Source organism: Balaenoptera physalus, assembly GCF_965194825.1.
Source record: "Balaenoptera physalus genome assembly, chromosome: 1".
Lineage (NCBI taxonomy): Eukaryota > Metazoa > Chordata > Mammalia > Artiodactyla > Balaenopteridae > Balaenoptera > Balaenoptera physalus.
Window position 1 is genome coordinate 6,741,206 of NC_138882.1, and position 14,965 is coordinate 6,756,170.

The 14,965-nt window shown below is 33.0% G+C and overlaps 1 protein-coding gene across 5 annotated transcripts in view; it reads left to right on the forward strand.

Annotated features, from left to right (window-relative positions):
• KCNT2 (potassium sodium-activated channel subfamily T member 2) overlaps window positions 1-14,965 on the forward strand; it is a 373,164-nt gene that overhangs the window by 99,343 nt on the left and 258,856 nt on the right. For all 5 annotated transcript variants that reach the window (XM_082425465.1, XM_082425468.1, XM_082425469.1 and 2 more), the window contains 2 exons: window positions 10,315-10,394; window positions 12,633-12,732. In XM_082425465.1, coding sequence (XP_082281591.1) covers window positions 10,315-10,394; window positions 12,633-12,732 — 180 coding nt within the window. The remainder of the gene's footprint in view (window positions 1-10,314; window positions 10,395-12,632; window positions 12,733-14,965) is intronic.

A 14,965-nucleotide genomic window follows, 5' to 3' on the forward strand; every position in this document is an offset into this window, starting at 1 on the left:
ATTCAACATCTGGTTACCAAGATCCATTCATATTATTGCATACTTCATTAATTTTTACTGCAATACTCCATTGTAAAAATATGCCAGATTTGCCTATTTCCCTGTAAGTGGATATTTGAGTTACTTCTGATTTTTCTCTGCGCTTTCATGAACAGTGCTTTTTGGAACACTCTTGTACATGCATCCTCATGCATGTGTGTAGGTTTCTGTCTGGCATTTATTTAGGAGTGGAATGGTTGAATTGTAACTATGTGAATATTCAATTTTATTAGATAATGCCAAATTGTTTACAAAAGTGATTGCACCAATTTATACTCCATCCACAATTAAGAAATCCTTTGATTTACCTTCTCTCCAACATTTGGCATTATTATGCTTCTTGATTTTTTTCCAGTTAAATGGATATAAAATATTATCTCAATAGACTCTTATTTGCATTTTCCTGAGTACTGATAAGGTTGAACATTTCCTCCTTGGTTTATTAGCCAATATAGTTCCTCTTATGTTAGATGCCATTTCACATCTTTTGGCTACATGTTTGTTATTTTCTTAGTGATTTAGGAATTCTTTATATACTTTTGATTTTTAACTTTTACTGGTTTTGTATCCACATATCTTCTCCCAGTTGTGAGCTTGCTTTCCACTATCTTTAAAATTTAAATTTAAAATTTATAAATTGAGCTGTGGGAATTTCCTGAGCCCATCTGTTATTTATTGATTTATACTATGTTTCCAGGCAAAACCTCTTTTATAATTTTCTTTTTCTATCTAAAGTACTATTTGACTATTCAAATATCAAAAAAGTATTCACCATTATTTTTTAATAAGAGTTTAAAAGTTTCCTTAATCTATGTAAAGGTGATTTAATCCATATGGTATGAGATAGGGGTCCAATTTCATTTTTTTTCCTATTTGGATAACTATTTAAAAAATCAATTTATTGAAAGTTCCTCTTTTTCCTATTGACCTGCCATACTCTTTTTGTTACATAATAATATTCAATATATGCATGAGTCAATTTCTTGACTGTTTTATTCCACTAATCAGTTTTTCTTTCTCTGTGCCATACTTATAATCTTTTAATTACTGTAGGATCATAAGTGTTGATATCAGGTAGGGAAAATATCTACTCTTTATTCTTCTTCACAAATGTCTTATTTAGTTTAATCTTTCACCCTCTATAGAATCAGCTTATCAAGTTCCACAACATTGCCTATGTGATTTTGATTGGAATTTTATAGAACCTTTGGTTTATTTTATAATATAATTACCAAATTGATTTCCAAAGCATTTGGGACAACTTAAATTATGCTGGTAATTAATAAGAAGCCCTTATTAGAGGAGGAACTGTTAGAGTACAATTTTCAAAAGGTTAAAAGATCATGTCCCTCATCCAAATATGAAATGAAAACTTGTCAAAACTTATATTCAACTCATTGATTAAGGAGGGAAACAGTACTAATTTAAAACTGGTAGGGTACTGAAAAAGCTAGGTGTTTACAGGCAATGTCAGAATAAGGTGGTTGGGTTAGCAGAACCTCCAGAAGTCCTACGGAGCCATGTGCATTAACCTTTGGAGCTTTCTCTTTTGTTGGGTGGAGATTCTTTGCGTGTCTACTTGACACAACTTTGCTCACTAAGGTCTGTTCCTCCACAGTTGTAAAAATGCACAGAAAATACAAAGTCAAGGCCAGCATTTTATTAAAAGAACATCTAGTAATCTCTTTTGCCTACTTCCAAGTTTTGGATAATTTTCCTGACAAAACTGACAGCAAATGTTTCTGTAGTGTAACAGTTTAACATTTTAACTGTATCATTGTCTACCTTCTTGGACAGTTTGGGAAAAAAGTATAGGGAAAGTACCCTAAGAGAAACTTATTTGACTGTTAAAATAAGATGATAACCAGATTTTTAGATTACTGCTATGTTATTTGTCATATACATAGATTTAAATTGATTTGACATTTAGATTTTATATTATTTAGTAAAAATATAGACAATATATTTATTATTTATTAGAAAAGTGCATTTTTCTTATTTTTTTCATAATAAACCAATAAAACCTAAAAATCCATTTATGTATGTAAGAGAATTGTGAAAAAATGGTGCATTGTTAACATAGAGGAATATATAGAAGAATACCATGCAGTGTTAAAAATGACAATCTAGGCCTGCATCTTCTATGATTGAGTAAAAATAATTATGTTGTAAATCAGCAGATGTAGGATAATTTCCTTTATACTGTTGTTTAAATAAGTGGCATGTCACCAGATGCTTGTAAATGAAGCAAAACTAAGTTTATTTAAACTCCCTGAAGTTAGTGAGTAAGCATTAACAATGCTTCAGAAGATGATGTTAGAAGTGAGATATTTATTAGGCTTTGGAATAAGGGCTCAAGTGGTGTAAGAGGGATCTTTCATGGTGAAAAAGGATAAGTCACTTAGCATTGGCCGACACAGCAAAGTGAGGGTTTTGAACTCTTAATGAGTAATAAGTAACAAGACAATGCAAGTCTTAATGTCTTATAAATAAGTGATGTGTTTGCCTAGGTAAATGGACTATTGTCCCCAATAAATTGATCTGTAGGAGTTTTCTGGAGTAAACAGTGAAGTTATTTATTGCCTTTTATCCTCATTTTTCCTAAGCAAATATATCTTGGAGGAATCAACTACATCAAACTGGCATCAGTGATCCACAGTTTTTGTTTTTCCTTTTATAAGTGTTTATTCTAGGAACATTTTTAAACTACCAACATACCAGAAAAAAGTTATTTGCCATTGTCCAGTTGTTTGTCTCACATAGAAAGTATCTTCTTTAATTTTCATAACCTGTTAATGGAAATAATATCCACATTTTACAGAGAATAAAAGTTAGGAAATCTGATAATCAGATGCATATCATCTGATTCCACAGTCTGTGCTCTTATCCCTCTTAGCTCTTATACTACACCACAAAATAAACAAATACATGAACATACCAACAAACTATTGTGGGGAAAAATTCAGTTTCTCTAGAAAACCCATTAGATTTATTGTAATATTTATTGAGTGAAATTCTATTTGTGACTGTTTCCCCCTCTTTCTCCAAATTGTGGGACCATGTCTTTAACTGTGTTCAACCCAGTATGATTTATCTATTAAAATCATATATGTTAACTTAAGTAAGAATAATAAGTAATAAAAGAAATCCTAAAGAAATGTGTGTCCCCAGTGAGCTGTGACTATTACTGATCTATGACTTTTGAGGTGCAGAATGGGAGAGGGCTTGCAGAACTGATTTAAAATCTTATGACACTGGTGCAGAGAATTCAGTAAAACTAAAAGGTGCTTCTTTCATTGCATATGGAAGTCTTTGTGTAATTTCCAGTTTCATACTAACAACTAGTATCTGTTGACCATGCTCTGACTATTTGAGACCCAATAGCTCCCTCCCCCAAAACACACACATTTCTTCCCAAACTGGGCTTTGCTATTTAATCATGCTGCCCATTCCTAGCAATCCTGGGCTGTGGGAGCATCGTTATATTTTTCCTTCAAGGCTTTCAAATGACCGGTGCAAGAGTCCAATCTGAGTTAGAAATTACATGGTGTCGTCTATCCTCTTCTTATCTTATACGCATACAGAAAAAGCAAAGAGGATTTACATGTTGTAGTTGTTATGAGTTTTGATTGGGAGGCCGTTAGGCTTGTGGTGAGGCCATGCTACCTGTAGTTGTTATTATGTAAGCTTATCCGCCTTCCTGTGGCTAACAGCTTTATACTTTACGAACATATGTTTACATTTATGCATGTTCATATATTTGTGTATATATATATCTTTATACCCTGTATGCGTATGTATATATACCTACTTGATCCAGACCTGCCCCCCACAATGCAGTTGGGCCAGGGTATGAAGAAGCAAAATCTCTTTGCAATGTAAGGATGAAAAAAGTGTATCTTTATACCTAAATAAAGCTAAATACTTATCCTAGCTTTCTTTATGTTTTGCTTCCTGTGCATAGGTTTAAGTTAAATTGGGATTGCTTAAATTTAATTATTTTTAGAAAAATGGGGAAGTACAGAGAGTAGGTCCTGAAAATGAACATTGACATGAGGACATGAGTTTTCAAACTGAAGAGAGACTTGAATAAAAAAGTATTCCTGGGTGGACTTCTAAATTGTTTTCCCGTGGAAACTGCAAAACTATGTATTTCCAGCTACCAGCAAGCTGTGATTACCAAGGAGTGACAAAAGCATAAATGCTATTATTGAGGGGTATCAGCATTATCCAGAATGAAAGAAAATTGATGAGTGATTAGCACCCCAGGATCTTTCCTTATTACCATTACATCTATCTATCCATCTATCTATCATCACTATATAAAAATATATATCTATTTAAACACATATATATGTACATGTACTATATATAAACATATATCTATTTAAACACATATATATGTGTATATATATGTGTGTATATATATATACATATGTGTATAATAATAGCTGGTTTCCCTTTCTGAAAATGACATTATTTTAAATCTTATTTTTAAAATGCAGAGAATGCTATTGAAAGTCTCCAGAATTAATCTCTGCCTCCTTGTAAGATGTTACCAACTAAAAGAGGTGGAAAAGTTAGGCTTGCATAATTTTGAAAAGAATAAGATGGGCCAAAAGATGTTGGGAAATGCTTTAGGAGGGACTCCAAAGTATTTAAAGTGAGGTTAATTTTTGTGCATGTAGTAAAGATTGGAAACCAGGTAGAAGGCCTTTGGAAGCACTTGAGCATGAACTGGTGAAACTAATTTTTTAAAATGAAAAATTAATGGTAGGCTTATTTTTTAATTTATTTTTTTACAAGGTTCCACTTGAATGGTAGCTCTGTTAAATAATTTAGTTACCTGAAGTTAAGAGTGAATATTTGGAAATGGATAGGAATCTGGGTTAGAGTCAATAATCAAAGGGCAGTATTAAACAAACACTTCTCAGTACCCCTATGTGGGTTTGGTGTTTGCAGTGCTCTTTTGCAACACTTTGCAGGTGACCTAGAACTCTCCTAATAATGAAGAACTAACTTGATGAGGAGGCAGGAAGCAAGAAGTAGTAACAGAAAGATCAGTGTCCCAATTCTGTCTCAGTACTGGCTATAAATTTGGGCAAGTCGCTAAAATTATTTGAATTAAAGTTTTTTCTCTATAAAATAAAGTTGATGGCTGCCTTACCCAAGTCATAGCAACACTGTAAAAATTAAATCAATCAACAGTAGTGGATATTTTTCTAGATGTTCATTAAATCATGGGGGGATGGTACAAATAAACAAACACATCCAAATTAATAAAATTGAAAAAAAAAAAAACCTGCAGGGAATGATCGTGAATCACAAGGTAGACCAAGTTGGAATAAGAGCTTACGAGGATTCAGCTCACCACAAACCCAAGTTTTGCATCCTCAAAATAGTTATAACCTAAGGAAAGGAAGATGACTTTATCTATTCCACTACACTATCGACTCAGAGTCCTTAAGGTTTGTACCAAAGAAAGAACTGGAGACCTTCATTCAGGAATTGAACAGGAATAGGTCCCTAATAGGTCTCAAGTAACTTAAGAGATACTTAAGATATAAGCATGAGCAATATGGTCCCCATCCTCATGGAGCCTACAATCTAATGGACTTACTTCATATGACTAAGAAGTGCTACTGTCACCATCATAGAGAATGACTGGAAGGGAAGAACACCAGTTAGACCAGAAAGTCCAGGTAGATATTGCCTTGTTTGAATGAGTGTAGTAATAGAAAAACTGGTACCTGGACTCCATGACCAATATCACAGCATCAGAGGAAGGCAGGAAGGGAAAAGCACCAAGTGGACACAGAGGAAGAATTTTCCTTTGGTAATGATCTGTATGTAGCATAATTTCCAAAAGAGAATATCTGCAAAACTTTGGCATCCTAAAAAGAGTCCAAGGCATTATTAGAGCAAAAAAAAAAAGTGTTTCTGAAAGAATGGTGCACTGACAACCTGGGTCAGAATTATTTTTGGTATTTTAAAGAAAGTAAACAAGAATTTTAAGACTGAAATGAGGAAATTGCCTTTTAACAAGATCCTGCATAATTTTTATGCTAAATTCAAGTAACCAGAGCAATGGGAAATGGGAAAAAATAAAGCATTTAAATCAGTATTAAGGCAGTTGATATTGTTAAGACAAATTGATGATGGTTATACAAAAAAATCTCTATATACTTAAAATTGTTCCAGAGCATAAAATATCTGGAGAGTTTTTCAGTCTGTATTTGAAGATATTAGAATAATCTAAAGGTAGTAGCACATCAATCTTAGTTATGAGCATAGAAGAAAACTCCTAAAATATAGGAAAATGAATCCAGCAGTAAATTACATGAGTAGTTCACTACTACGAAGACAACTTATCCCACAATTGAAAAAAATAATTACCTAATAGAAAAACTATTAAAATAATTTACCAAATCAATAAATCAAGAGAAAAAGAAAAATGTACCATCAACTAATAGATTCAAGATAGGTTTTTTTTAACATCAACATTCATTCATTCCTGTTATGAGTTTTAGTAAAACATGAGTATTTATTGGAATCTCATGGTCAACAATATAATTACTGCTAAAGCACTAGAAGCCTTCTAAGAATGCACACCATGGTTATTTGATTATTCTTTTTTTTCATCAAAAAGTTCTAGTCAATGTAATAAGACAAGAACAATAAAATGGGAATACAAATATTGGAGATTTCCAGATGACATGATTGTCTGCCTAGAAAACTCAGAAAATAAACCTGAAAAATATCACTACCTATGAGAGAGTTCAACATGGTAGTCAATTACAGTATCAAAAACAAAAGTTAAAAGTTGGAACAAAACACTTTTAGAATAGCAAACAAAATTATAGGATCTGCCCAAATAAAAAAATAAAACATTGTTGACCAACATAAAAATAATGTTATTAACCAATGGTAACATATATCAGTAAGAACAGATATGGCCTAATAAGGATTGCAACTCCACTTTATTTTTTATTAAATACACCCATTTCCACTATTATATTGGGATAAATGTGACAAAATGATCTTAATTTTATTTTGAGTGTAAACATGTGGAAAAATGACATTTTAAGGAGTGATGAGGGCAGATTTGCCCTGGTGTATTGTTCAAAACCATATAGTTTGAGTCCGCTAAAATGACCTCCTGGATGGAGGTAAATTCAGATAAAGTTAGATGGGAGGAGGCAGGCCATAAAAGAGGAAGGAAGGAAGGAAGAGAAGAAGGAAAGAGGAAGATCAGAAGAGAGGAAGGAGGGAAGAAAAGGAGGAAGGAAGGAAGGAAAAGCCCATTTAAATCTGGAAAGGGAAATACCAAGAGGATATTTAAAATCAACTAAAATCATGAAAAAAATTGGGAAAGATAAAAAGTAAACTCTGTCCTAAATCCCTGAGTACTAGAGAACTTTATGGTGCTGGAGAGTTCCCGAAATTGTACAGTACACTAAGTGGCCTTGATTCCCAAAGAGTTGCTGTTGGATCAAATAAAAGAAAAATCCATTCCATATTATAAATAGTAAACCCAAAGGACATTTTTTTGTACCTGATAGAAGACATGGGTCAAGAAGCATTTTGCTTGTTTTTTGTTTGTTTTTTTCATTTTAGCTTTGAAAAGCATTTGTATAAATTTATGCTTTAATATCATCCATGGTCCTCAGTGATATTGACTTGGAGAGATCGCTAGATTAATTAAGAGTTTTGGGCTTCCCTGGTGGCCCAGTGGTTAAGAATCTGCCTGCCAATACAGGGGACACGGGTTCGAGCCCTAGTCCGGGAAGATCCCACATGCAGTAGGGCAACTAAGCCCATGCGCCACAACTACCGAACCTATGCTCTAGAGCCGGCAAGTCAAAACTGCTGAGCCTATGTCCCACAACTACTGAGCCCACGCACCTAGAGCCCGTGCTCCGCAACAAGAGGAGCCGCCACAATGAGAAGCCCATGCACCACAATGAAGATTAGCCCCCTCTCGCCGCAACTAGAGAAAGCCAGCACACAGCAACAAAGACCCAACACAGCCAAAAAAATAAAATAAAATAATTTTTAAAAAAAGAAGAGTTTTACTTCACACAATATTATAATTAAAATGGAATTTCGAAGTCATTTAATGAGAGACCTCACACCATGCAAAATTGTTTTTACCTCAGGAAAAAAATCCAGTCACTTGCAAGCTCTTATCTAGTCTTTGGCACATTTATATGGATTGGCGAGCTCTCCACTTTATAATGATGGCCATTTCAAAATCGGGTAATATCATTCATAATTCTCATATTTTTCTATAATTAATCCTATACAATAGAGCATCATATTATGAATCATCTCATTTTAATAGTGATGGTCACTTCAGTATTTAAAGACAGCCATTTTGTTAGTGCGCATTCTTCATATTTAGGTTAAACATTTCCAGTTCCTTAAATTTGTCATCCAATTAAATACTTTCCAGATCCCTCATTTTTTGCTTCAGGCTTTAGATGATCTCATTTTAGTTGAAAAATGCACCTCAGTTATATACCCAGTACTGCACTCCTGATATTAACTGAAGAATGGACTCATATTTTTATAAATTTGATAATTCTAGGAAGCAAATCTACATGGCCTTTGCTTTATTACTTGTGCAGTAGCCATATGTCCTCTCAAATTTGCTTTTGTATCCGTAGCAAATATGAACTAATTTAGCTTGATATCAGTGTTACAGTTGCTTTATTTAAAATAAAGTCCTTTTCATTTGATAAACAAGGGAAACAGAGCCAATCATGGCTTTCCAAGATACTAGTGGAGTTGTGGGACTGCATGTGTGTGCACGTACTTTTATAGCATGTGAGTGTGAAGGTTTGCATATATGTGAAGTGGTGTGTGCATGCACACAGGCATGCATATAGAGGTGTTCTGCTAGAAGACATTGTTGCAATTTTCATGGCTTCTTGCTAAAGAAATTAACAAGTAAAGAGAATCATGATTTATGTGTTGATTTTTGTGATTTTACATATCAAGTAAAAAAGAGGACAGTAAATGACAAAATGATGCAAAGAAAAGAAAAAATGTTTATGGGTGAGGATATTTTCTTTAGGAATAAGAGAAAAAGAGCAATTCAAGTCTTCTAGAAGGTATAACAGATAAAACTTGTTCTGCAATTGATGACAAAAGAGCTTTTGTTTTTATGGCCTAAGAGATTGCTTTTAAAATATTCATGGATCTTCTTGAACATGCAGCTTAGAATTTAGGAGTGAAATATTTCTGTAGTACATGTCAATTATTTTTTCTCCAGTTTTATCTCTTTTGTGTATTCCTGCAAAACAAAACAAACAGAAAACTATCTCGTTTATATAGATTACATTATCAAAATTTTGTCACATAAGGAAAAATGAAATTGTGTCTTTGTTGTTTGTGTAAGCATTAAAATGTTTTCTTAATTTTTTTGGAATCCTAACCTATAATAAATATGTTTGAGACTATTTAACTAAGAAAATTTCAGATGATTATTCACAAGTCACCATGCACTGAACACAATGTTTCTTTTCACTCAGTATTTTGAAAATATTATTTAAGCCCTATCACATAAGAGAAGTTTGCTAGAATTTAGGGAGAAAGCAAATGCATTTATTAGAATGCTATTATGTTTTAGAGTGTTGGTATCAGTTTATAGTAGATTAAATGTAGAATATTCAGTCCCTTAATTGATTTGTCTGGTTTGTAATTTCTCTGTGGTGACTTTAACATTCCACTTGCACTACCACTCCTTTGTTGATCCATATATATTTTAATATGAGCTAGATAAATAAAAAGGTAAAGTGTTCCATACGTGGTGTCCCAAATAGTCTCAAGATAAAGTGAAGACTTGCTAAAAATAGATTTTCAGGCCCAGTCCCTTAAGTTTCAGATACAGTAGATCTGGAGTGGTTAGTTCAACCTGAATTTTTTAAACATGACAGGGAAAAGAATTAGGAAAACGCTCATGAAAAATTACTCCAAAAACACATATGAAAGACTTTTGCATTATTGCTGTTTGGAATCACCCATACCACTCATCATATCCACTGATACAAATAATCAAGTCAACTACATATGATATTTGAACTGACTATATCTTTAAAATTGGAAAGTAACTGCTTCTCTCAAAAAATAAAAAAACAACATTTTACTCAATTCTCCTTTTCTGTGGTGGGGATTCACTCAAAGTATACAATGTATCACATCAAATAATTTATTTTTATTTTCTTATATATTAGTCTTTAGATTAATTATGTTTTTATTTTTTGTTTGCAGGGTGCAAGTTGAATTTTATATGAATGAAAACACATTTAAAGAGAGACTAAAGTTATTTTTTATCAAAAACCAGAGATCAAGTAAGTCTTTCATTTTATTCCCCTGTCTATGTATTTGTATATATGTTTACCTTAAAAAATTCCAGCTTTGCAATCCTTTTGCAAAATATCTTTTATAGAGAGAAGTAAAATTGATAGTCTTGTCTGCCAGGCATTAAAGTTCAGAAAACAATAGATGTTACATCTGGTGGTGTCAAGTCAAGGTTTCTTGACTATTTTACTTCTCGAAATCCCACATCAGTAAGTAGACTTCTGAGTGGACCATTTGGATTGCTAGGAACATTGAGGAAAATCATTTAAGTGAGGGTTCCCCATATTTTAACTGTGAGGGATACCAAAACTTGTTTTGAGAAGACTCTGGTGATTCCAAGTGACCATAATGGGGAATAATTTTCTGGTTTAGTGATTTAGTAGGGAAGAGTTTCCCCATCACACCTAATAACAGGAAACATGTAGGTGATCTGAAAGGTACAGATTACTAGCATCCTCCCCTGGGAGATTTAAAATCAGGACGTATAGAGCTAAGCTCAGCATATAACATCCCAGTGATCCTTATCGTCGAAGAAACTTGGGAAACATTGGAACTTCAAGGAGGCATGAAATTAGCATAATCACTGACCTCTAAGCCTGTTCAGGGTTGAAGTGCCAGTCATACTTGCCTTCCCCTAGCACCACGTACTTTGAAAAAGCCATAAATAATGAACCAATATGCAGTTTTTTTCATGTGATTATTGCTTAAGATGTCAAGAAGCATTGGAGAGGTCTACATTAGATTGGTGTAGACTTTGCTCTCTTTGAATTTTGACCTCTGAATCCTCCTGGGGTGGTTTAAAGTAAGTTGTGCTTCTATAGAGTTCGTAGAGAGAAACTTGAGTTGTGAGCAGTTACCCAAATACTGACTGCAGGGAATATTTCAATCTGTAAGGCACACAGGTTAGAGAATCTTAATGGCTGGTTAGTTTTAGGATTAGGCTAATAATAACTAATGCTTTTCTAATCCAGTTGTTTTGAATTCCCAAGGTGGTCCCACCAATAGATGTTACCTGGAGAGGCCACATCATTTGCATAGAAGGTTTCCTTTATTTTAAAAATTTAAAATATTTTACTAAAAATTTTCTTTCTCCAGGCCAGAAGGAATAGATGTATTATTTGAATACTTTAACAACAGCCAGCTTTGACTAAGCTGTCATTTGAGGAGATCAGTTCTATAAAACCAGGGCAATTTCATTAACAGTTTAGAAGACTTTATAAAGAAGCTAACCCATAAGTACCTAGCATTTTAGTAGGAAAACCCAGGAAAAATTACACAATTAATAAGCATTAACCTTTTACTGTTAAGAAATGTTACCTCAGGTACACTCACTTATAGCAGAGTAAAAACAAAATGACATTTCATTTCCAGATTTTATTGAGAATTAATTATAGGAAGACCTCAAAATTTTATCCACAATCTGTGAATCAGTTACCACCTGATAATTGCAGGAAAGGTAATGCTTCTATTAATCAGACTTTAAGCACATTTTGCTTAATATTAATTACTCTTCTTCATCATCAAGTATTATAGGCCGCATAACTGAACGACACAGTTTCAAAGATACATACATGGCAGTCTTAATTCCCACAAAAAATTTTTTTAAGATTTCATTGGTATTTAAACCTAAAGTAAAAAGTTGGTCAAGTCTCAAAAATGAGTGTGTGTGTGTGTGTGTGTGTGTGTGTGTGTGTGTGCTTGTGTATTTCCCAGCATATGCTATTAGGATTTCTCTATAATTATATAATTATTAATTAAATGTATAATATATAATTATATACATGATTATAATTTCTCTACAATCAAACCTACCAGGTGCTCAGAAGATACAAGATGTATAACTTATCCTGTGAATTTGTAAGCAGCTAGATTTTCTGGCTAGTTAAAATTTATTCCAAAATTCATGGATCTATAAAGTGCTTAAACTTCTAAGCATACTTGAACCAATCTTGATTGGACATGATTTTTGTGGCTTCTGAATGCTCAAATGTAGATTTACTCTTAGTGTATAATATTCACTGTCACTTGCGGTTCATACGTTCTGTCATTCTCATTTTTTGTTTCAATATTTAGCCACCTAGAACTTCAGAGTGGGTAAGCAATTATGGTATTGTAGATTCTAAACACAATTTAAGTGCTGTACTTAAAGCTGATATTTTTGACAATTCTTTTTAGTCTTTTGTGGACTGAGTTCAAATGAAAATGCAATTTTTGTTGTTTGTTTAAAGGTCTAAGAATACGTCTGTTCAATTTTTCTCTCAAATTATTAAGCTGCTTTTTGTACATAATCCGAGTGCTACTAGAAAACCCTTCACAAGGAAATGAATGGTAAGGTATCTTTGTCTGATTTTCTACAATATTCTTTTTATTAGTTTAAATTGTATTATAAGTTTTGAGGTAAAACTGGTAAAAATAACATTATATTAGTTTCAGGTGTACAACATAATAATTTGATCTTTGTATACATGACAAAGTGATCACCACCATAAGTCTAGTTACCATACGTCACCATACAATCCATCCCCTTTACCCATTTTACCCCATTCTCTTCCTTGTCCTCTGATAACCAACAATCTATGAGTTTTGTTTTGTTAGCATGTTTTGTTTTTTTATGTTCTACATATAAGTGAAATCATATGGTATTTGTCTTTCGCTGTCTGACTTATTTTACTTAGCATAATGCCCTCTAGGTCCAACCATGTTGTCACAAATGTCAAGATTTCCTTCTTTTTATGGCTGAATAACACATTTTATTGTGGGTGTGTATATATACATACATACCACATCTTCTTTATTCATATATCCATCAATAAACACTTAGGTTGTTTCCATATCTTAGCTATTGTAAACACTACTGCAATGAACATAGGGGTGTGTGTATATCTTTTTGAATTAGAGTTTTGGGGGATTTTTAGGGGATAAATACCCAGACGTAGAATAGCTGGATTATATGGTAGTTTTATTTTTAATTTTTTGAGGAACCACCATACTGTTTTCCATAGTGGTTGCACCAACTTACATTCTCACCAATAGTGTAAGAGGATTTCCTTTTCTCTGAAGCCTCGTCAACATTTTTTATTTCTTTTCTTTTTAATAATGGTCATTCTAACAGGTGGGAGGTGATATCTCATTGTGATTTTGATTTGCATTTTCCTAATAATTAGTAATGTTGAGAACACTTTCATGTACCAGTTGGACATCTGTATGTCTTCTTTGGAAAAATGTCTATCTGGATCCTATGACCATTTTTATTCCAATTTTTTTTTTTTTTTTTTTTTGCTGTTGAGTTGAATGAGTTCTTTAATATTAAGGGTATTAACTCCTTATCAGATATATGATTTGCAAATATTTTTCCCATTTTAGGTTGCCTTTTCATTTTATTGATGGTATCCTTTCCTATGCAGAAGTTTTTTAGTTTGAAATAGTCCCACTTGTTTATTTTTGCTTTTGTTGCCTTTGCTTTTGGTGTCAGATTCAAAAAATCATCACCAAAACCTAGATCAAGGGACTTACCACCTATGTTTTCTGCTAGGAGTCTTAAGGTTTCAGGTCTTACATTCAAGTCTTTAGTCCATTTTGGATTAATTTTTATGTATTGTGTAAGACAGTGGTCTACTTTCATTTTTTATGTGTGTCCTGTTTTCCCAACACAATTTATTGAAGAGATTGTCTTTTACCCATTGTATATTCATGGCTCCTTTGTCATTAATTAATTGACCATATATATGTGCATTTATTTCTGGGCTTTATATTCTCTTTCATTGATCTATGTATCTGTTTTATGCCAATACCATGCTATTTTGGTTACTATAGCTTCGTAGTATAGTTTGAAATCAAGGAGCATGATTTCTCCAGGTTTGTTCTTCTTTCTCAAGATGCTCGGCTATTTAGAGTCTTTTGTAGTTCCATAGAAATTTGTAAATTGGTTGTTTTAGTACTGTGAAAAATGTCATTGGAATTTTGATAGAGAGTGAATTGAATCTGTAGATCACTTTGGGTAGTATGGACATTTTAACAATATTAATTCTTCCAATCCATGAGTACAGAATAGCTTTCCATTTCTTTGTGTCTTATTCAATATCTTTTATCAATGTCTTACAGATTTCAGTGTACAGTGTACAGGTCTTTCACCTCCTTGGCTAAATTTACTTCTAGGTATTTTATTCTTTCTGATGCAGTTGTAAATGGGGTTGTTTTCTTAATTTCTCTTTTTGATATTTCATTATAATTCATAGAAATGCACAGATTTCTGTACAGTCATTCTAGGTATCCAAAGGGAGTTGGTGCCAGGACCCCTGCACAGATACCAAAATCCATGGATGCTCAAGTCCTTTATAGGAAATGGCATAGTATTTGCGTATAACCCATGAACATCCTCCCATATACTTTATATCATCTCTAAATTGCTTATACTGAATATAGTATAAATGCTGTGTAAATAGTTGCCAGCATGTGACAAATTCAAGTTTTGATTTTTGGAAATTTCTGGAATTTTTTTCAAATACTTTTGATCCATGGTTGATTGAATCAACAGATGTAAAACCCATGGATAAGGAGGGTT